Source organism: Talpa occidentalis, unplaced genomic scaffold (genome assembly GCF_014898055.3).
Source record: "Talpa occidentalis isolate TD23 unplaced genomic scaffold, MPIMG_talOcc4v2.1 talOcc4.7, whole genome shotgun sequence".
Classification (NCBI taxonomy): domain Eukaryota; kingdom Metazoa; phylum Chordata; class Mammalia; order Eulipotyphla; family Talpidae; genus Talpa; species Talpa occidentalis.
In genome coordinates, this window is record NW_023605083.1 from 109,477,267 (window position 1) to 109,499,814 (window position 22,548).

At 47.0% G+C, this 22,548-nt stretch overlaps 1 protein-coding gene across 2 annotated transcripts; it reads left to right on the top strand.

The window, feature by feature from the left end:
* Positions 1-793: 793 nt before the first annotated feature.
* On the top strand, positions 794-22,170 carry MTMR4 (myotubularin related protein 4). 2 transcript variants are annotated; one of them, XM_037492013.2, is made up of 19 exons: positions 794-877; positions 2,060-2,098; positions 5,966-6,055; positions 6,422-6,538; positions 7,048-7,130; positions 8,826-8,986; positions 9,098-9,194; positions 9,378-9,491; positions 10,253-10,449; positions 10,691-10,819; positions 11,316-11,427; positions 11,933-12,128; positions 12,326-12,511; positions 12,592-12,762; positions 12,901-13,055; positions 16,412-17,813; positions 19,222-19,332; positions 19,557-19,645; positions 19,855-22,170. In XM_037492013.2, the coding sequence occupies exons 2-19, from the start codon at positions 2,096-2,098 to the stop codon at positions 20,030-20,032; spliced, it is 3,591 nt and encodes a 1,196-aa protein (XP_037347910.1). In that variant the 5' UTR covers positions 794-877; positions 2,060-2,095; the 3' UTR covers positions 20,033-22,170. The 2 variants fall into 2 exon arrangements, with proteins under 2 accessions (XP_037347910.1, XP_037347909.1); XM_037492012.2 differs by lacking the exons at positions 794-877; positions 2,060-2,098 and adding an exon at positions 4,488-4,573.
* The last annotated feature ends 378 nt before the right edge of the window (positions 22,171-22,548 follow it).

A 22,548-nucleotide genomic window follows, 5' to 3' on the forward strand; every position in this document is an offset into this window, starting at 1 on the left:
GCCGGGAGAGGATGGGAGGAGCCAAGAGCCGGGTCCTGCAGAAAGCCCCATTCCTTACTCCCCTTACAGCCTAGGGAAAGCCAGTATTTAATCCAGGTTTTCTATTTCTCAGGCAGGCGATCTTTAGGGCTGAGGGCACCGTACGGGTCAAGCAGGCCTGCAGGGTCGGTTCGCCGATGAAAAGAGGGTTGGAGAATCCGTCAAGGCGTACAAGAGGGGGGAACCCTCACACCACCAATCGAAGACCGAGACGGCCTCTCGCCCAGTTCTCCCGCTCTCTTTGGGTCTTTTTTCTCATTCTGGCTTCGGGACGGGAAGACTGCGGCTAAGCAAAACGGGAAAATGGATGAACTGCGGCGATACCAGGGCGATGTAGCCCTAAGGCCCCGTCGTCACCGGAAGTGGCTGGGAGGCCCGTGTCCCAGCTAGGCCCCGCCTCCAATTGCGCTACCAGTAGGCGACGGGCCGCTCCAACTTCCGGCCCCTGGAGCCTTAATCAGCAGCCCCTCTTTTGCAGCTCACCATTGGCTGCCGCAGGGACGCGCTGTGATTTCCCATTGGTCGCATCTTTTCTCCGGCGCTGCACCTCCTCTCTCCAGTTACAGTGTCGTCTTCTGGCACCCGATAGGCCAAAGGCAGGGAAGGCGTCTGCCCTTCTTGGCCAATGAGCGGTGTGAAGAGTGAGGGCGGCGGCTGCGTGGTGGGGGCAGGGCGGGACTTGGTGTGGCTATTGGCCAGGGCGGGCGCAGAACTGAGCTACGATTGGTTGGGGAGAGGGGCGCCGTGGTGGGGTCGAAGCTGAGCGGCCTCAGCAGCTGCGGGAGACGGAAGTGGTGAGAGCGCGGCCTCGGAGGGTCGGGCCTCGGACGCCGCCTGGGTGAGTCACCGTGCCCCGTGCACTGCCAGTCTAGGAACCGCAAGGACAGCGTCTGGCCCGGCCCCGCCCCGGCCCCACCGACTTTCGTGAGCCACGCCCTCTGTCATTCGGAGCTCCGCCTCTGAGCCTTTAGGCTCCGCCCCTAGAACCTGGGCTCCCCTGCCATCCTAGCCCGCCCCCCTTCCCTTACCTCTGGGGCCAGATTCCCTAGGTCTGGGAACCGCGGGCCTCCCGGGCCTGGTCCTTATCTCTTTCGCTCCCTTCCGCGGTTTCCCTGAGGCTGTGTGCCAGTGGGCGGTGAGGCAGCACCTCTGGCTTGCCGCATGCTGGTTTCCCGTGAGAGAGGGTGGGCTGTGACCAGGGAGGCCGGCAGGACCACAGATGGAAGCGTTTATTCTCACAGTCTTCCTTGCTGTACTGCCCCTGAGCTCAAGCAGCAGGCATGAAAGGAACTGTCAATGAAATCTGGGCCTGACTCTCTTAAGTAGCTTTCAAAGTGGGCCAAGGAGGCCCATCCTGAAATTTCTGTGGCTTTGGGTCCATTTGACAGATACTGATGCCAAGGCCTGGGCAGGCCTGATTCTATCCCTGTTGTGGAGCCTCCTCCCACTATTCTCCACCCTACTGGGTGTCAAGTACACTCTGCAGGACCTGTGCAGCTTTGCTGCCTTCTGATCACAGGTTGTGGTCCCCTCCCTCTTGTCCTCTGCTCCGGACTCTGTCCCCAGTAAACAGGTCAGGTGGGTGCTACTCCCAGACCTAGACATTTGGAGAGCATTCCTGTGGATTCATGTCCCCATGAGGGCCAGAAGTGAGTCCTGGCTGGGCAGCCTGTCTCTTCAGAGTGGCAGTTCTTTTGCTCTCCCACAAAGAATTGGGTTTGTAGTGTTCTCCTCCTAGGTCTCCTTCCGGACTTCTGAATTTTGCTGGGTAATCTTGGATGACACTCATTCCTGTTCCAGAACATTGTGGCTGACTTCATGCCCTATAGGATCACTTGTTGCTTTCTCTCCATGTGGCTCTCATTCCCTCTCTCTGGCATGGTGACTTGTGGAGAGGCTGGATTCTCTGTGAAGGAGGAGGATAAGCAGTATAGAGAAGTTCAGGAGTAGGTGTGTGACATTTGCTGATCCTATGTATGTTAGTATTACTCTTTACTCTGATGTTTCTCTCTCTTTACAGTGAGAAGCAGGCAGCCAGGACCCTCACCACGGTAGAATGGTGAGTACTCTCTTCCCTCAAATCATTGTGTTTTCTGTCATTCTCGTGACTTTCATTGTGAAACTGCTCTGCCATTCCTGGACCTTGAGCACCGGACAACTCTGTTCAGCTCCTAGACAGTTCATCTGCCCTGAACATAAATTAGGTTTTTTTTTTTAGGTTGTAAAACATCAGTCAGCATACAGCATTGGGACAGGAAATGTTTGGAAGTCTTCTGCTTGTGCTATGATGCCTTCTCTCCCTACTACTGATTTTCTCAGTCCTTCATAATGGTGCTCTTCTTGCTTTTCTTGGGTCCCTGCTATTAGTTATCTGTTCTGGTCTGAAAAGTCTGGCCTCCTTTTTCTCAAGATCCTTGTACTTCCTAGTGGGCTTCTTGAATATTGTGGCTGCTGTATCAAGTGACTGCCAAAACTATGAGCCTTCTCCAGCTGCAGCTCAGGAGCTGCTGTCCATTAAGGTATTGCTGACGATATCTGACTGCATATAGCAGGATAGTACTCTCAATGGGCCCAGAATATTACTGGAAGGAAGTTGGGGGTGTATAATGATCCTGTATATTTTCTATTAATTGTAATTGCCCTTTTCTCATCTCTCCTCAGGGAACCCCTTAACCTCTGAAAGCTAGGAGGAGGAAGCAGTGAGTTGAGAATTAGTGCGGAACTGCAGGCCTGGGCCCAGACCAGGTCCTTTCTCAGACTGTATCTATTTCATTCATGCAGGTGTTCCTTATGGTTAGGGACAGCTCAAGGAATTCAGATAGTGAGGATACTCTCCTTCCTCTTCTTCCTCCACATGTGGGTATGTGGTGTGAATTACTATTCTCTTTTCAGAAAGTCTGCTGGTCCTAGTCACTACCTACTGATAACAACTCTCTCTTTTCATGTCTGTGTACCTTGAAAAGACCATGGGCTACAGAGTCAGCCTGGTCTAATTTCAAATCTTAGCACGAACACTTAAATACCTTAGGTAAATTGCATACTTTCTTTCTTTCCAGGCTTCATGGGTACAGGAGGGCAATTACAATTAATAGAAAATATACAGGATCATTATACACCCCCAACTTCCTTCCAGTAATATTCTGGACCCATTGAGAGTACTATGCTGCTCTATACAGTCAGATATAGCCAGCAATACGTTCATGGACAGCAGCTCCTGACCTGTAGCTGGAGAAGACCCATAGTTTTGGCAGTCAGTCAATACAGCAGCCACAATATTCAAGAAGCCCTCTAGGAAGTACAAGGTTTACTTTGTGGGGAGCTGAAAGAGCATAAGGTGATAATGTTTGGAACACATCTGGCTCATACAAGATGCTTACTAAAATGTCACGTTTCCCCCCCCCCCCCCATTCCACCCTTGCTCCCAAATCAAAAATCAAACCAAACCTCTGGTTTCTGAAAGTTACCAGTTACAGCCAGTATGGGGTTCCGGCCAGCTCCTTTGGTGCCTCTTGGTGGCATTTTGACCCTTTTATCACTGCTTATTCCTCAGACCTACACCCAGTTCCCACCGTAGTCGTATATCGGAGTTTCAGGTTTTGTTTTTGCATAGCTTCTGGGGCCGTAAGTTGCAACTCTTCCCTTACCAAACTAAAAACTTCTCTCCCAGTAAGGACTTTCTTACTCAGAGGTCAGAGAATGTGAAACAAGGGAGAGATGGAGCTGAATGAGTAGGGCTGGGCAGGGGTCTTGGAATTAAAAAAAAAAAAAAAAAATCCCTTTCAGGGAAACATGGCATAAAACCTGTGTCCATCCTAAGAGGCAAAAAGGGATTTAGTGAGGTCAGGGTATTGGAGGACACTGATGAACAAGGGTGTGGTGGGTGGTGCTTGTAGAGGGAAAGGAAGAAGCCTGAAACTGGAAAGGGCGTGGGGTAGGGGTAGGTGAGCTCCATCTTGGGAATTCAGAACAGGGTTTGGGGGAACCCAGAGGGGAGGACATAGGCTTAGAAGGGGTGGCTCACCTGGGAAAATGGGAAATGAAAAAATGTAGGCGTTCTCGCTTTCCCCTCCCACGCTGTCGGAGGACAGTCCCACAACCCAGACTCCCGAAAGCCCCCAGACGCAGGGGGCGGACCCCTCCCACGCGGCTCCGGGCCCTGGAGAGGGAGGAGCCTGGGGCCGTGGGCGGGGCCCGGGGAGCTGCCTCACCCCGCCCCCGCCTTCCCCCGCGCGAGCCCGGGCGCTCAACTCGCGGAGCTCCCCTCCCTTCCGCGCTCGTGCCGGAGGGCGGAGCAGGGCTCGCTCCATTGTGGAGAGGAGGGGAGAGGCGCGCGGAATCCGCGCCGAGGCCCCGCCGCCAGCGCGCTCGCCTCCTGGCCGCCGCGGCTGCACCTGGCGGGCCCCGCAGCCGGGATGCGGCGGGCCCTCTGGACTGGCGGGCAGCGCAGCGGCTCCCGGGACATGTGCGCTGGCCCAGACCGCCCGCGACCATGAGCCTGACCGCCCGCGTCTCCTGCTCCATGCTCAGCTGCTTCGTAAGTGCCGGCCCCGCCTGCGGGGGCCTCTGGGCCCCAACGCTTGCGGCACCCGCGGCCCCGCCCAGGGCCAGCGCTCGAGATTCCGAATTTCAACCCTCCCCCCGCCAAGGTCCTAGTTAGGAGAAGGGGGTTATTTCTTTTCTTTCTTGGACTTCCTTTAATCTTCGGGTGCTGGGGATTTTCGAAAGCCAGGGACGGAAATTTGGTGACCCATCTTGGCCCTGTAGCCACTGCCCTTGACTGCAGATCTCCAGGCCCCGCCCTGCAGGGGTACATCCCTTTACCTCCGACTCTCCATCTTGGCTCCACTCGCGGCATCCTTGCTTGGAGGTGTGGGATGTAACTAGCCGGCCGCCTGGGATGTTAGGGGTCTGGTCGGGTAGGCTGAATTTCTGAGCTGTTTCCCTGCCTTCGGTCCCCTCCCCCTCCCACCATTCCATCCCTCATCTGACACGCCACTCTTTTCTCCTTGACTGTCCCCCAGACAGCCTCTTTTCTCCATCTTTCCTGCCTCTGCAGGGCTCCATACCTCTGCATCATTCCCAGCCCGCCCCTCCTCCCCTGTGGCTTAATGCTCCTTCCCAGCTTCCCCCATCTGTCCTCTCAGATGTTCCTATTTCCCCCCAGCTCCCCATGGGTGTCTGCCAGGCCTCTTCTCTCCCCTGGCTGTCCTTGGGTCTCCTAGTTCCTCTTAGGCGCGTGGATCCCCTCTTCTGCCTTCTCTGGTGGTTGGGAGGGGAGTTACTTCTGCTTGCTGTGGGTATTCCTCCGGAATTCCCCTCTGATCAGCAGGCAGGACAGGTTGCTTGGCAGGTGGTGGGGGCTTGTTAGCAGCTTGAGCCTAACAGGACTAAAGCTCAGCCCCCAAACACATCTTCCTTTTGAAAGCATCCCTGAAGGCCCTCTAGAGGCAGGGACTGAATCCCCCATCCCACTCCTCTTTGTCTCCTTCATTCACCAGATTGAAGCTTGAGTGGCCTTAGGTGCCTACTTACCCTCTTGTCTCTAGAACCAGCTGCCACAGCTGCTTTCTTTTCTTCAGGGACAGCACTTCCTATTTCTACTGGTTTACCCTTGCATTAGTCTTTCTTTTCCTTTGTTTTCTCTCTGTTTTGGAAATTTTGGTTCTATAGGATACTCCCCCTTTGAGGAACACAGATTTCCTGTTCCTCTTTGAACTTTACTGTTCACTTAGGCTTAATAGGTTTGAGTAACCCCTCCATTTCACCTTGTCTCACACCAAGCCAGGTTCTTTCTTCTTCTGGTGACCAGAACTTTTATAGACATATAGGAGATGTATATGGGTTTTTCGGTTGGGGAGGGGAAGCAGAATGAAGCCTAATGGGCCAAGTGGAAACTGGTGACTTACGGCTGAGGCCTTCCCCACAGGGTGAGGAGGGGCCCCCGAGCCTGGAGTACATCCAAGCCAAGGATCTCTTTCCCCCCAAGGAACTAGTGAAAGAGGAGGAAAATCTGCAGGTAAGGAGAAGTTGGGGGCTCTTACTGGGTGGCAGTCCCTGCCTGGTTTAAAAATACCCTTCTTTCTTCCCCCACCCCTCAGAAAAGTATCTCCAAGGGGATCCCTGATATCAGAGCTTTAGCTTTCTGCTCCCTGGTCTCTGGAGGGAGGGGAGTCTCTCTGTATGCATTATGGAACTTTTGGCCCCAGGGAAGGAAAAGCAGCTGCTTTACTCTATAGTTGTTGCCTGGCACTGTTATCGTGGAGAGGACTCTTCTCTCCTGTCTAGGTCCAGCTTTTCCAGAGGGGATCTCACAGATCACAGGGTGGGGAAGGGAATGGAGGGTGACTTACTTCTGGACTGAGGGTTCCTCTGCTCTTGGCAGGTACCCTTCACAGTGCTACAGGGTGAGGGAGTGGAGTTCCTGGGCCGGGCAGCTGATGCCCTCATTGCCATCTCCAACTACCGGCTGCATATCAAGTTCAAGGACTCTGTCATCAACGTGAGTTCCTATCTTATTCTCCCACATCCAAGCCAGAATCCCTTTGAGGTTCAAGGTGGGATTGCTCCAGAGTTCTGTCTGATCATGTCTCCACAAAGTTGGGTTTGTCTTCGTTTTCTCACTAACCTTTTGTTTTCTTGCCTCATTCTAGCTATAGGTCTATCTCTTTCCTATTTTCTTTGCTTCTCCTTCTCACTTTTTTGCTGGCTCTTTTAAAGGGCACAGAGATTTTATTGGAAGAATGCCACTTACCAGCTCTGTCACCTTGGTTGAGTCACCTGTGTCTCAGTTTTCTGATTAATATTATGGGGTGAAAACACCAACCTGTCAGGGTCCTTGTGATTGTTATTGAGGTCACATATGTAGAGAACTCCGCACAATTACCAGGCATTTAACAGGCCTTTGGTAAATGTCTGTTTTCTTCTTTCTGTTGCTACAGCATCTGGGCTGGGGTGGCAATGATGAATGATGTGGAGAGTGGGCATCTTCAGTTTGCTCTTCTCCTACAGGTGCCCCTCCGGATGATTGACAGTGTGGAGAGCCGTGACATGTTCCAGTTGCACATTGCCTGCAAGGACTCCAAAGTGGTGAGGTGAGAGCTGCGCTCAGGTCCTCTGGCCCTCATCTTATCCAGACCTCTCCCCTGCTGGGTTTCTGTGGAGCAGGAAAGGAAAATACTGCCTCACATTTCCCATTTGGAAGAAAAAGTGAAACCCCTGCCTGGGAGGTCAGTTTATTGACCCACAGTGTCTTGACCTGTGAGAACTGGAGATCTTGCTTAGCTCATGGGGTTGTTGGAAAGATTAAATGAGATAATGAGTGTGAAAGCACCAAGGACAGTGCCGGACACAGAGCAATCACGTTCTTGTTGGTTTGTGTATTTTTTCATTTAGCATATATTTATTGAGCACCCTACTCTATGCCAGACTGTTGTAAGCGCTGGGGATAACAGGGAACAAATAGACAAAATTTTATATCTTCCTGGAGCTTATATTCCAAAGGAGAGATACCAGAAATAAATACTATATGAATAAAATATATTAAATGCTGGTTTATAAAGGTAAAAAGTAAAGCAGGAAAAGGGAATGTGGAGTTGTTATGTTGATGAGGTTGTAGCATTAAACAAACTGATCAGAGAAGGTTGCGTGGAAAAGGTGGCATGTGGGTATTTGGAGGAAAAGTAGGTGCCAGACAGAGGGAACAGTGAGTACAAAGTCTCTGAGGTGGGTAGGTACTTGGCATCTTGGAATAATGGCAGGGAGACTAGTGTGGTTAGAGTGGCGTGCACTTGGGTAAGGGTAGTGGGATATTAGAGAGTTAAGCAGGGGTGTCAATCTGTTCAATCTGTCATAATGATTGGCTATTACTTTGAAAGAAATGAGAAACCTCTGGAGGGTTTTGAGCATAATCTGATTAATGTTTTATAGATTCTCTCTTGCTGCTATAGTGAGAATAGATGGAAGAGGTGTGGGGACAAAAGCAAGGGCGGAAGCTAGGAGACTAGGTAGGCTATTGTAGTTACCTCACTGACAAATTTTGGCGGCCCGTCTAGGGTAGAAGTGGTCAAAATGGTGAGAGTACTCAGATTTTTGATAGTAGAGATGCATTTGCTGAGATAAGAGGGAAAGAGGAGTTCCAGATGACTCCAGGGGCTATTAAAGGGATGCCAAGTTTCGAGCCTGGTTGTGCTCAGGAGGATCCCCATTGCTCTTCTCTTCAAGGAGGTTGAAGTCTTGCTGCTGAAGGAAGATTTAATTTGTGGCAGTATGCTAGGGAAAAACTTACTGTTTTATATTCCAAGTATATTAAGAGTAAGAGAGAAAGGGGTCTGTGGAATGGTGTAGGCTGGGAAGGCTTGAAGAAGAAAGTAGCACTGGAACTGTTCAACGTATCAGTTGGCTGTGGCTAGGCTGAGAGGAGACTTACAGGAACAAAAGTGGAAAAGTAAGATGAGAGGAATGATGGGCGCATCCTGCCTGAGGTGGGTTTCTGTTAAGGGGTCATGGGAAATGACACAAGGTAGAGCCATCCAGGTCCCCATTATGTATAGTAGCATTTATATTTTATATGAGAAAATATGAGAAATGGGAGGGTGACATTAGAGGGGATAGATATGCCACAAGGACAGGAGTTACTGGGAAGAGAATTGTCGCAAAGACAACCTCTCTCGGGTATTGGCCAGTGTCACTGGCCCTCCCCAGCGTCCTGATGCCTGTGACTGGATATTGACTCTGTGGCCCCAGGCATGCTTACCTCTTGCCTCATTCTGTGGCTTTTTGCTTGGTAGGTGCCACTTCTCTACTTTCAAGCAGTGCCAAGAGTGGCTTTCGCGGTTAAGCCGGGCCACAGCAAGACCTGCCAAGCCCGAGGACCTCTTTGCCTTTGCCTACCATGCCTGGTGCCTGGGGCTGACCGAGGAAGACCAACATACGCACCTGTGTCAGCCAGGTGAGGCAAGGCTGTTTTCTTTGGGAGACTTCTTACCTCTTGGTTCTCATTCTTCCTCTACCCCTGGATGTGGCACTCGGAATGCTGACAGGCATGGGGGCTGTGTTACAGGAGAACACATACGATGTCGGCAGGAGGCGGAGCTCACGAGGATGGGCTTTGACCTGCAGAACGTCTGGAGAGTGTCCCATATCAACAGCAACTACAAGTGAGAAGGCGCGGGTGGGGGGGAGACTAAAACACCAGTCCAGAACTCTCCACACACAGTGGGCAAAGCTCTTGGCTCTGTGAGGGAGGAGGGTTCCGGGTTCTTCAAACAAGGCCATCCCTGGGGTTCTTGTCATCGTTTGTCTCAGACCAAGCTTGGGTGACCCCATCTGGTCTCTTCTAGATTGTGCCCCAGTTACCCCCAGAAGCTGCTGGTTCCTGTGTGGATCACAGATAAAGAGCTGGAGAACGTGGCCTCCTTCCGTTCCTGGAAGCGGATCCCTGTGGTTGTATATAGGTGAGGCAGTGAAGGACAAGAAGTAGGCAGGCCATTTTTTTATGCAATAAGGAAAGAGTCAAAAGTGGAAGTTTGCAGAAGTCAGCCTAGTTAACTGGAAATTAACACACTGCAGGGAAATAATAATTTTAAAACAGAAACTGTCAGTGTGGGGGGGGTGTGTGTGTGTGTGAGAGAATTATTGCATTAAAACAGAATTTATGCATTAAAACAGAGTGGCCATGGATCAAATTTACCTTGTAGCCTGTTTTATATATACCTCATAAACTCTGAATGGTTTTTACCTTTTTAAAGGATTGTTAAAAAATTCAAAAAAGCAAAAAGAAGAATGTGCTACTGAAATTAGCTGACTCACAAAGCCAAAAATTTATTGTCTGGTTCTTTACTGAAAAGGTTTGGCGATCCCTCTACTAGAACATTGTAGCCAAAATAAAATAAGGCAGGCAGTAACCATGAGGTTTGGAGTTGTTCATGTTCTGGCCTCAGACTTGTTTTCCTGCTGTGTGTCTGTACCTGGAGCAGGTGCTGTGCAGATTTGATGAGTCATGGTCACCTTGGGAATACAGAGCCCATCTGCAAAATGTGTGAATGTGCCTTGTAGACTGTGAGGCTTTCTAGAGATGCTGTTTGCTGTTAGCATGGCCTGAATGAACTGGTAGCTCTGGTTGACTCTGGAGATCTTGGTTTGGCCCACTGGGGTCTCCATTGTAGGTCTCTGGATGATTCAAATGCCAAGGGCATGATTTCTTCTGTTTCATCAGACACCTGCGCAACGGGGCTGCTATCGCCCGATGCAGCCAGCCTGAGATCAGCTGGTGGGGCTGGCGCAATGCTGATGATGAGTACCTGGTCACATCCATCGCTAAAGCCTGTGCCCTGAACCCAGGGACAAAGGCTACTGGGGGCTCCCTCAGCACTGGGAATAATGACGCCAGCGAGGCATGTGACACTGACTTCGGTAAGGTATGGGTGGTGCTGGCGATGCCAGGGAGCAGGTCCCCACCTTGGCCTCACTGACTCCCAGGGAGTCAGTGAGAGGATAGGAAGAAAATGACAAGGGTGCCTAGTTCCCTGTCTTTGGGAGGCTGTGGGGTATGAGCAGGCTCTGGGTACATGTTCATCTCTTCTGAAAGAGAGTGCCCAGGGCCAGGATGAGGCTGCTTGACTGGCTGACCCAGGTCTCCCTGCTATATATTTAGATTCTTCCCTGACTACGTGTTCTGGAGTGGAGAGCACGGCAGCTCCCCAGAAGCTGCTGATTCTGGATGCTCGATCCTACACAGCAGCAGTGGCTAACCGGGCCAAGGGTGGAGGTTGTGAATGTGAAGGTATTGCTGTCATCCCTGTGTCTGAGCTTGGTGAGGAGGGGGCTGGGAACAACTGGTATAGTGGAAAGAGCCGAACAGATCTGGCTTGGAATCAGGATGCTGCTCTGACTTAAATTGCTCAAGTTGTCTATATTTTATTTTTTTACCTCTAAAGTGGGGATGATATGTCCCTTGCAGGTTGTTGGGATAATTAGAGTTTACATATTTGAAATCACTGGCATAGTGCAGTTAATATTTTGAGAATTTACTATGTATTGTCATTACTATTAATACTATGGCTATCATTTGTTATTAATATTATTTACTGCTAATTTTAGTGTGTGGCACCAGAGCCACCAGACATAAAAGGGTGATTTAGACGTCCAGAGTATGTTTAATTCCCATCCTGGGGTGTTCTGCCCTATCAGAGACGCTATACCACTGGGACCACTTCTGTCCTGGATGCCTATTTTTAGGACATGCTCTTATGCTCTGCTCTCCTCTTCCCCATCTACAGAGTACTACCCCAACTGTGAGGTCGTGTTCATGGGAATGGCTAATATCCATGCCATCCGAAATAGCTTCCAGTACCTCCGGGCTGTGTGTAGCCAGATGCCAGATCCCAGCAAGTAGGTGTTTCTTGTTTCTTAGGAGGAGTCCATCCTCCCTCCAATTTCATCCCTCCCCTAGTACTCCTTGTTCTAGGAAGATTAGTTGAGGCTATGGGAAGTATGGACGTACAGGAGGCCTGAGGGCCTGGGTGCAGCAGGCCGGCACTAAAACATTTCTACTTTTTGGCCAGCACTTGGCTTGGCTGCAGGACATTGGGTTCCTTTCATTTGGGTCAGTGTGTTGTTCAGAGAACACAGGGAACTGCGGAAGAAAGTGGTTAAATGAGCACATGTTCCTTCCAAGTTCCTTTTTGACCCTAAGAGTCTTCCATCCACCTTAAGTCCTGTCTTCCCTACTAGATCTCTCTTCCTGCTAGATTTCTCTTGGCAGTTAGGTCATAGGCTGGATCTCTTGGCTTCAGCCCTCATTAGGGCCTTTTTCAGGTATGCCTGACCATGGGAGGTGGAAAGACTGTAGTAGCTTCAGCACCCTTAGTGACAGTCTGATTTCTGCTCTGTGTAGCTGGTTGTCGGCACTGGAGAGCACCAAATGGCTGCAACACTTGTCGGTGATGCTAAAGGCAGCTGTGCTTGTGGCTAATACAGTGGACCGGGAAGGCCGGCCTGTGCTGGTGCACTGCTCAGACGGCTGGGACCGGACGCCGCAGATTGTAGCTCTTGCCAAAATACTGCTGGATCCGTATTACAGGACGTTGGAGGTATTGAGAGGAGTTGGGTGGAGAAGGTATTTGGCCTTTTGGATCTATCTTGGGGATCTTCCAGAAAAGGCCTTTGGTGACTGTGTGACCTCTTCTAGGTTCTCTGAAGCTGCTAGTTCCTTGTTTCAGTTATCCTCTGGGGAGTAGCACAATAGCCTTTCCAGAAAGTCCCTGTGCTTAGACTCTCTTTTTTACAGGGCTTCCAAGTATTAGTAGAGTCTGACTGGCTAGATTTTGGACACAAGTTTGGAGATCGCTGTGGCCACCAGGAGAACGCAGAGGACCAAAATGAGCAGTGCCCTGTGTTCCTCCAGTGGCTTGATTCTGTTCATCAGTTGCTCAAGCAGTTCCCTTGCCTGTTTGAGTTTAACGAAGCATTCCTGGTAAGTCCTACAACCTGTGATCAGGGTGGCAGTGTGGCTGCCAAGACCCCAAGGTGCAAGCAAGCTGTCTTGCCCTTCAGGTAAAACTGGTGCAACACACATACTCCTGCCTCTACGGTACATTCCTGGCCAACAACCCCTGTGAACGAGAAAAGCGTAACATCTACAAACGGACTTGCTCTGTGTGGGCACTTCTGCGAGCTGGCAATAAGAACTTTCATAACTTCCTCTACACCCCTGGCTCAGACATGGTAAGTCCGAACCCTTACTGTGCAGGTGCCACTTGGAGAACAGGTCCAGTCAGTGGGGAGAACATTAGGCCAAAAGCTTGTGGGGGGAGAGGGACCAGGAACATCTCACAAACCACTAGTGTGGGGCTGCTTCCCTAGGTTCTGCATCCCGTGTGTCATGTCCGGGCCCTGCACCTCTGGACAGCTGTTTATTTGCCAGTGTCGTCTCCTTGCACACTTGGGGAGGAAAACATGGATCTTTACCTTTCTCCAGCGGCTCAGAGTCAGGAGTTCTCTGGCCGCTCTCTGGACAGGTAAGTAGAGCCCTTTTTGCTCCCTTCTCTCTCTACTAGGAAGGCAGTTAACCTCTTTGCTTCTTGTCTCTTTCTTTCATGAAGTATTTAAAAGCAACTTCTTGAGACAGTTGAAGGAGAACTTTGGCCCAGATTTGTCGCTGGAGTGCACTCTGTGTTCTCAAGGTCCTCTCTTAAGATAAAGTTGGTTACCTTCTTTCCGGTGCTGCTGTTACCTCATGTGACATACCAGGCAAAGGAGAGGAAAACAGAACAGAAAGGACTATTTTAGGAAGGTTTGTGGGCATGGGAGTTTGCCATCTTTGTAGTAACTTTTGCTATGTCCTGCATTAGGTTCCAGAAGCATCCAACTCTCAGAGAAGTGGTTCCCACAAGGGGGATGACCTTCACAGTACTCCCGCAGAAAAAGGCCAGACTTTAAAGGGGGACATTAAAATTAAAATTATCTTCTGGCTAATATTAGGGAAGTGGGTGAAGTAGGGTGAGGATGGCTAAATTAGAGTAATCCTCATTTTTTTTTTTTTTTTTTAAAGAGGCATGCTTTATTTATTTGTTTGCTGGTTTGTTTGTTTTGTTTTTTGTTTTATACATGCACTGGGTACAGTCAGAAGCGCGGGAGGGTGAGAGAATTCACCAGAGCCAGAGCGGGGAGCAGAGCAGGAAGAAGGACCGAAGTACACTGCTGAGGGGAGCAGCGGGCGGCAGGAGGGGTCTGCGCGCCATGTGGGACCCTCCTCTGGTGGCCGGGGAGCAGCCAGGGATCGAACCGGCGCCGCAGAGGCTGCGGGCAGCTTCGCAACCCAGCGCTCAACCGCTGCGCCACCGGGGAGGCCCTCTTTTTTTTTTTTTTTTTTTTAAGCCAAACAACATAAAGGTAGAAAATGAAAATCCTCCCTCTCCGAACCTTTTCTAACTGGGGTCCACTTCTAAAATTGTGGTGTGTCTCCTTCCAGCTGTTTATCACTACACAGCTATATCTACACTCTCAGCATCTCATATGAAAATAATTTTTAAATAAAAATCACTTTGCATTCTGTTCTGCAATGTTTTTCCCACTTTGTATTAGACTGTCACCCCAGAGCAGCATGTATAAGGCTGCTTTATTGTCTGGTGGCTGCATAATACAAAATTAGAATGTATCACAATTTACATAACCAGCTTTCTAATTGGTCATTTAGGTGCTTTCCATTTTTTTTAAATTATTATAGGGAATGCATTAGTTAATATTCTTATCTGTATAACTTTTAAAAAATGTGGTAAATAGAGTATCTGTAACATAATACCATCTAAACTGTTGTTAAATGTACAGTTCAGTTGTGTTACCTTATATATTTACCTTAGTATCTGTGCTAGTATTTCTGTCAGATAAATTCCTAGAAATGAAAATGCTTGGTTCAGAGGATATGTACAAAATTTCAAATTTTGATCTTTATTTTTTGGCAGAAGATGTTTAAAGTTTAGAGGTAACTTACATTACTGGTTAAATGTTATGAAGGAAAATAAAATATTGGTTTTTGGGTCTTTAGAGCTAATCCATTGTCAAGGGTCCATGGATGGACTTCATTTATAGAGAAGAGAAAGAATTAAATTCAGAAACATTTTTGAGAAGTCATTAGCAGCTGACTTAAATGTTGAAGGGCAAAAGTGAAAAGTATAGAGGACCAGTTAGATAGGTCCCAAGTCTGTGAATTTACAAACCAGGAGAATATTAGTATCATACAGATGTTGAAAAGTTGAGAAAATGAGATCGTTTGGGGAGAAAGAAGAAATATAGGCAGTTTGGAATTGAAATATTAGGTGACAATAAAGAGATGGTGTGCTGTATTGTAGTTCAGAATGGACAGTTGAATTTGGAGGGATGAGTGGCTTAAAGTTTTAAAGGAAAATGATTTCTCTAACAGTTTATCCAGCTGGCATTTACTGCCTTTCCTTTCTGCTTCTGTTTAATCCAGCACATTCTTCTATACCCAACTCAAATCCTACCCTGTCTGTGTAGGCTTCCCAGACTATCATAACTGGATGATTTCTTTCTTTTTTCACTTCTTTCTTTTTTGTTCTAAACTCCTCAGGTATTCTCTAACCGGCATTAGCGATTAAACCTTGGTGCACATAGGAGTCAGCTGTGGAGGATGGCAGCCTGTTGATGTTGGATTTGGGTAGAGAGTACATGGGAATTTTTCATACTCTTTTCTGTACTTTTGTATGTTTGAAAGTTTCCATAATAAAAAGCAACAAACAAAAAAACTAAAAAGTTGCCAAGCTGGGAGTCAGGAAGTCTTGTTTAGGGGACTCCAGAGACTGTCATTATAACCATTGCTATTGTCTTCCTGGAATTTCACACCACACAAAATATCAATATTAATTTCAAAAATAAAATCAAACCAAATATCTTTTTAAAACACAATAAGTATCCTGGGCCTCCCCTGGTGGCGCAGCGGTTGAGCGCTGGGCTGCGAAGCTGCCCACAGCCTCTGCAGCACCAGTTCAATCCCTGGCCGCCGGTGAGGATCCCACATGGTGCGCAGACCTCTCCTGCCATGCCCGCTGCTCCCCTCAGCAGTGTGTTTCGTCAGTCTGCCTGTTCTGCTCCCAGCTCCGGCTCTGGTGAATTCTCTCACCCTCCCACGCTTCTGACTACCCAGTGCTTGCATAAATAAATAAATAAATCTTTAAAAAAACAAAACACAATAAGTTTCCAAAACCAAACATAAAAGCAGGAGAAACAAGTGAAAACAGAAGAGAATAATTGAATTAGGTGGAGGAAATAATTGAAGTAGGTGGAGGAAAAAGATCAGCTATACTGTATCTCTACCTTTGGGGGATTTTTCTATATGAGTTGGCCAGACTGAAGCATCTGAAAAATAGAGTCCAGCAAAGTCTCTGCTGTTTCCTGGTAGATATCCCTGACATATTCATTGGTTTTAGGCTGTTTGAACTGCATTAAAAATCAGGGCAGTCATTTTTGAACATGTCTGTTACCCAGCTGATGTACACAACTGCTTTTTGAACTCTTTGAATGCAAACTAAGGGTATCTTCCATGCTATAGTCATGGCTGCAAGAGTAGATTTAGAAGACATCAACACAGAATGTCATTGAAACCGTGGGAGTGGTTGAAACTGCCCAGGGAGATTGTGAGGATCTGATGAAAGCTGAGGACAGATTCTGGGATCCTAAGGACAGGATATTTAGCATTTTTTGTTTAGAATTTTTTGCAGAATAGACTTTTTGAGGTGAACATTAGTTATTTGTAAATTTAAAGGTCATTATTTCTGTGTACTCTGGCTTTGATTCTGATTCTATACACTAGAGGTGGCTTTAGTTTCCTGACCTGGAAGGATTGTATTTATCATTCCAGATTACCTAAAACTAGGTCTATGGATGATCTTCTTTCTGCCTGTGACACAAGCAGCCCCCTGACTCGAACATCCAGTGACCCTAATCTGAATAACCACTGTCAGGAGGTCAGAGTAGGCCTGGAGCCTTGGCACAGCAATCCTGAGGGATCAGAGACAACCTTTGTGGAATCTGGAGTAGGAGGTCCTCAACAGACTACTGGAGAAATGGGTCTTCCTCCTCATCTGCCCAGCAGCCAGAAAGACTGCTTAAGCAATAAACCTTTCAAGAGTCAAAAAAACTGTTCTTCAGGTTACAAACTGCTTAATGCCACAATGCCCCAGGAAATGAAGAGCAGCACCTTGGATCCTGAGATCAAAGTTCTGGAAGAGACTAAGGCACCAGCTCCAGACCCTCTTGCCCAGGATGAGCTGGATAGAACTTTAGATGGCACAGGAGAGCCACCTGAACATTATCCTGAAAAAGATGCTGTCAGTGCACTCTCTAAAATCATTTCCAACAAATGTGATGGAATTTGTGATTTTCCCGAGTCTTCCCTGGAAGCCATTACAGGCACCCCCCAACAGCCCCAGCTAGAATCTATGCTGGGTAGGCACTACAGATGTGTTCCAGATCACAGTCTGGGCACCCTTTGCAAGCCACCAAGTGCTACCTGCCAAACTCCTGCAGATCCAAGCACTGACTTGCTTAGGCAAGAACCACCGGGGTCTATAGCAAGTATCTCCCACCAGGAACAGCTCAGTTCTGTGCCAGATCTGAATCGTGGGGAAGAAGATACTGGTAAAAGAGTGAATAATAGGAATGGTCAGGTATTGGAAAACCCTCGCTTTGGGAAAGTACCATTGGAATTGGTCCGTAAGCCAATTTCTCAAAGCCAGATCAGCGAGTTCTCTTTTTTAGGGTCCAACTGGGACAGCTTCCAAGGGATGGTGACTTCATTCCCGAGTGGGGAGACCACCCCTCGGCGACTGCTTTCCTATGGCTGTTGTAGCAAGAGGTCAAGCAGTAAGCAGATGCGGGCACCAGGGCCCTGCTTTGGAGGTCAGTGGGCTCAGAGAGAAGGTGTGAAGTCACCTGTCTGTTCTAGTCATTCCAATGGACACTGTACTGGTCCAGGAGGAAAAAGCAACAGGATGTGGTTGTCTGGTCACCCAAAGCAGGTCGCCAGCACAAAGCCTGTTCCACTGAGCTGCCCTTCTCCAGTGCCTCCCCTCTATCTGGATGATGATGGACTCCCCTTTCCCACGGATGTTATCCAGCACAGATTACGGCAAATTGAAGCTGGGTACAAGCAAGAGGTAGAGCAGCTACGTCGACAGGTGCGGGAGCTTCAGATGAGACTGGATATCCGTCACTGCTGTGCCCCTCCAGCAGAACCCCCCATGGACTATGAGGATGATTTTGTAAGTATTCAGCTACTCATGATTTGTTCTGTCTATCCAGCTTCCATCCATTCTGTGTCCATTCGCTAGGTATTTGCTGTGTGCCACTGAGTTAGGCGGTTGGGCTATAGGATGAAAGACGCCGTCCCTGCTCTCAAGGAGCTCTAGTCTGCTAGGAAAGCCAAATAAAGGATTAGAATGAGTTCTTAACTCCTATGATTGGGTGAAGCCTAGGGGGCTGAGGTGAAGTGAAAAGTTTCCTAAGAAAGTAACACTTGAGCTAAGTGCTGAAGAATGTGTCATATTTAGGTGGGTAGTGAAAATATTCCATATATAGAAGCATGGAGGCAGTAGGTACTCCAGTGGTGATTTGAGTGGCGTGGTAGGGGTATGTGTATGTTTGTGTGCATGTGCACACCATGTGCATGTACACATGTATGTGTGTACATGCTACTTGGACTGGGATCATGAGGGAGGCGGTTGGTTAGTATGGTGGGAAGTGGCATTGTAGAAGTAGGTGGGGACTCACAGGATCAACTTGAGTTCCCTTCTTATGGATTTACCCTCAGGGCAATAAAATTTTGGACCAGAGAGTAACCTGATCAGATCTGGGTTTTAAGAATATTACTCTAGCAATTGTGTGTCAGGTGGCGGAGGCATTGAAACCCAGGCTGGGAGGCTGGTTAGGATGTTTTGGAATAATCCAGGTGAGATGATGAAGGCCATCTCGGCTTTGCTGTGTTGGGAGGCCTCAGGTTGTGGCACAGCAGTCCTGGGGAGCTTCTAGGAGCCAGCTTCTTGCCTATACTGTCTTGTCATCTACACAGGCATTTCCCTTCCTCCACTCTCTGCTAGTGGGATTGTCAGAGCTAACAACTTCTTACTATTCAGGGTGGTGATTTAGAATAGGAATCAGCAAACTTTTTGGTAAAGGACTACAATAAATACTTTAGCCTTGTAGGATGGATAGCCTATTGCAGCTACTTGGCTCTGCTGTTGTAGTGCAAAAGCAGCCGTAGACAATATATAAATGAATTGAATATATAGCTGTCTTCCAATAAAACTTGATTTACCAATAAAAAAACAAACAAAAAAACTTGATTTACCAAAACAGTGGTCTAAATTTGACCTGCAGGCTATAGTTGCAAACCCTTGGTTTAAATTGAAATGAGAAATAATCTTTCTGCACTGTGATTCAGTATATTGATTAAGAACATGGATCTGATTCAGAATACTGTTCTCAAATCCCAGTTTATTACTTATTAGCGCTTAACTAGCTCTGTGGCTTATTTGTAAAATGGTAGTAATAGTATACATCCTTAACGTTGGTGTAAGGAATTAGATAAGTTCATGCATATAATACACTTAGAACAGTGCCTGGCACATAATGATAGTAATGATGATGTTGATGTCTTTGCCTTTTCTTCAGACGTGTTTGAAGGAGTCAGATGGCAGTGATACAGAAGATTTTGGCTCTGATAACAGTGAAGACTGCCTTTCAGAAGCAAGCTGGGAACCTGTTGATAAAAAAGAGACTGAGGTATGTTCAGGCAAATACGTGTGAGCCAGTGAGTTTTAGTTCTCAGAGATGCATGAATGTGCCATAGACTGAACACTCCCCCAGGTGAATGTCATCTTTATAGGCAAGCAGTGACCAGCTATAAGAGCAGACATTGTTGTTTCCTTCTGGGATGCTTTCCTTTTTGCAGTGTTGTTCTTCCTTGTTGTCAAGGACCTGGAATTTCTCCTTGTGCTTTCTGTTAGGTGACTCGCTGGGTTCCAGACCATATGGCATCACATTGCTATAACTGTGACTGTGAATTTTGGTTGGCCAAACGAAGACACCATTGCAGGTAAGATGTATGATTTGGTACTGCTTGTAAAGCATATGTATGCATATATGTGAATGAAATTAATCTGAAAATGGTGACAGCTTTATAAGAATGATTTTTGTTTTCTCCCACTTTTTCTCTGTATTTACTCACGTAAGGTCTTTTGGATTATCATACATTCTCAACATATTGGCATTCCTGTTGAACTCTTCCTTCTTTGTGCTTTGCAGAAATTGTGGGAACGTATTTTGTGCTGGCTGCTGCCACTTGAAGTTGCCCATTCCTGATCAACAGCTCTACGATCCAGTTCTCGTCTGTAACTCATGTTACGAACACATCCAAGTATCTCGTGCCAGGGAACTCATGAGCCAACATCTGAAGAAACCGATCGCTACAGCTTCCAGTTGAATGCCAGAGGAGATGACCTGTCCAATTTTAGCAGGTTTGAAGGGAGGATCTGCTTCCGGTGTAGTTTTGAAGGTTCCTTGGTGTGGCTCATGAAATCACAGAGCTCGAAGATCACCATCTTGAGAAATCCTCCTTGGTACCATGAGACTGGAGCAGAGGAATTCCATTTTGGCAGGAGGTCCTGTTCCCTTGGGGTAACAGCCCTGATCCAGACCTAGAGTCTGGAAGCTTAATGTTGAGTTGGTGACTCCAGCTTCCTTCTCCTGGGAGTCATAAGATGATGATTTCATAGATACTGCCTGATGATATGTGCCCCAAACAGCAATAGAAAGGCATATGTATAACCAAACTCCAAGTGATAACCAGACCCATTTCTCTTCCACCTTGAAAAAAGCAGATTATAGTATATAAGATAGGAATTCCTATCCTATTTGAAATGAACTATACCCTGTACCTCTGTGCTCTGTGTCTGTGCATGAAGGCTCAGTCTTTAGAGGCACTCCCTCTAGTTGCATTAGTTCTGTCTTTCTGTGGAGTTTGGTTGGTTTAAAGACTGGTTCAGCAAGTGGGGGGGGGGTTTGCTGTATTTTCACACTTGGCTTATCGGCCAACATCAGTGAATATTCAGTTTAAGGGGACAATTCTAGGGAGTGAGACATTTCTGGGAGCAGAGGAAAACTCTGCTGATGTTCAGTCCTGGCAAAAATCAGTTATTTTGAGCTGTGAAGGCAGTAGTCTGTTACTCAGAGGCAGCTCTTGAGATATGCACTATGAAGAATGAGAAGGGAAAAGCAGAAATTATCCTTGTGAAATATTTGCTGATTGTGCCCTACCCATTGCGCCTGACTTTTCCTAGTTGTCCTGGTGCTAACACAGGAGCTACACCTTGATCCTCTCCTGGCATGAAAATAAAACAATGTCGTTTTTTTGTTTGTTTGTTTGTTTGTTTTTTGTTTTTTGTTGTTGTTCCATCACCCATTTCCCTCATGTTGTCTTCCCCTTGGCTGCTGCCTCCTCTGGGTCACACTGCTTCTTATCCTGAACACTTGACACCTTGAGGGTAGAATTTAGTGTTTGGTTTTTACCTCCTAGAATATGCTGTTTGGTATGTGAGGGTTTCAGTACAAATGCTGCTGTCTATTTCTGTGCACTTAACAATGGAACCCAAACAGAAGAGAATAAGCCTTGATACCAAAATTGGGAGAGAAAATGTGTCCATTTGGACCAAACATTGTTTTTTTGTTTTGTTTTAATTTTCATCTTAATATGTACCAGTGGCACTTAACCAAAAGATACAGTGATATAGCCATGTGCCGCGGTTGGGACAGATACAGTCTCCTTGACCTATAATGAAACCACTAGAATTCCTTTATACATTTTCCTTAATTTGTTGGTGTATAAAAGGCAAATTACATTTAGGCTTATCCTGTTTTAAAATGATGGTAGCTGTCTTACTGCTACTTTCATGTTGCTTCCTAGAAAAAAAAAAATCATTCAAAAACAAGTAGATCTTCATTTAGAACAAGAATTGTTATTTGTCCTGACCTTCCTTCAGTCCTACAGAGAAGCATCTGTGCTTTTATGCTTGCCATGGATGTAACCTAAAAAGTTTTGGCGTATTTAGGTCAGCCTAGCGGAACTTTTTTTTTCTTTCCCATTTAAATGGAGTTGAATAATAGAGATTTTGTGTCTGGGAATTCCTGAGATCATTGAAAAGTAACAAATTATTCCTTGTCTGATATGTAAAATTCTTCTAAGCATTTTCTTAATCATTACAATTTACTGCCAGTTGTGAGTGGCTTTTTAATTAACTTGACTTTCATTGCACTTCACTCTGCCCAATTTCGGGGGAGTCAGATTGGTAACATTTGAGGAGACCGTATCTGTCTACTTTGGCTGTTTCAAGGGACTGTCCCATCAGTGAACATACTGCATGGCCTTGGAGAGAGACTCTGGGCTCTCAGCTCAGATGTATTCATCAAATACTCCTTTCAGAGCTCTTGTGGGTGTAAGTGACATGATGTGGCCAAAAATCCAAACTGTGCAGTTGCGTTGTGACAAACATGCAATGTGCTGTAAAAACTCAATACAATTTAAATAAAATCTCTATATTAGTGCTGCTTTGTTGGGTCTTTTTATTTCTAAGAAAACATAATACTCCTTTTTTCTTAATAAGAGATAAAACTGAATCATTATTCTCTTCACCATTTCCATGTTTTTTGGTGGACCTCTTGTTTTTATCGGCACTTTGTTATATTCTTATTTATTGATCAATAGGGATTTATTCTGATGAATATTGTAGAATTCGATCCCATTGTGAGATATATTTCTCTATAATGCCTAAAATTTTACCATCTGGTTCATTAGGTACATAGGATTATATGATTATATGTCAGTTTTCCCTGATTCCCTGTTTGTCTTCATTTCATACTGTTTTATCCCGAGCAAGAGCTTGGGGTAAGAGTGTAATACGTAAAATGTTACTATCTAAAAAGGTGAATAAGTTAACTTGGTAT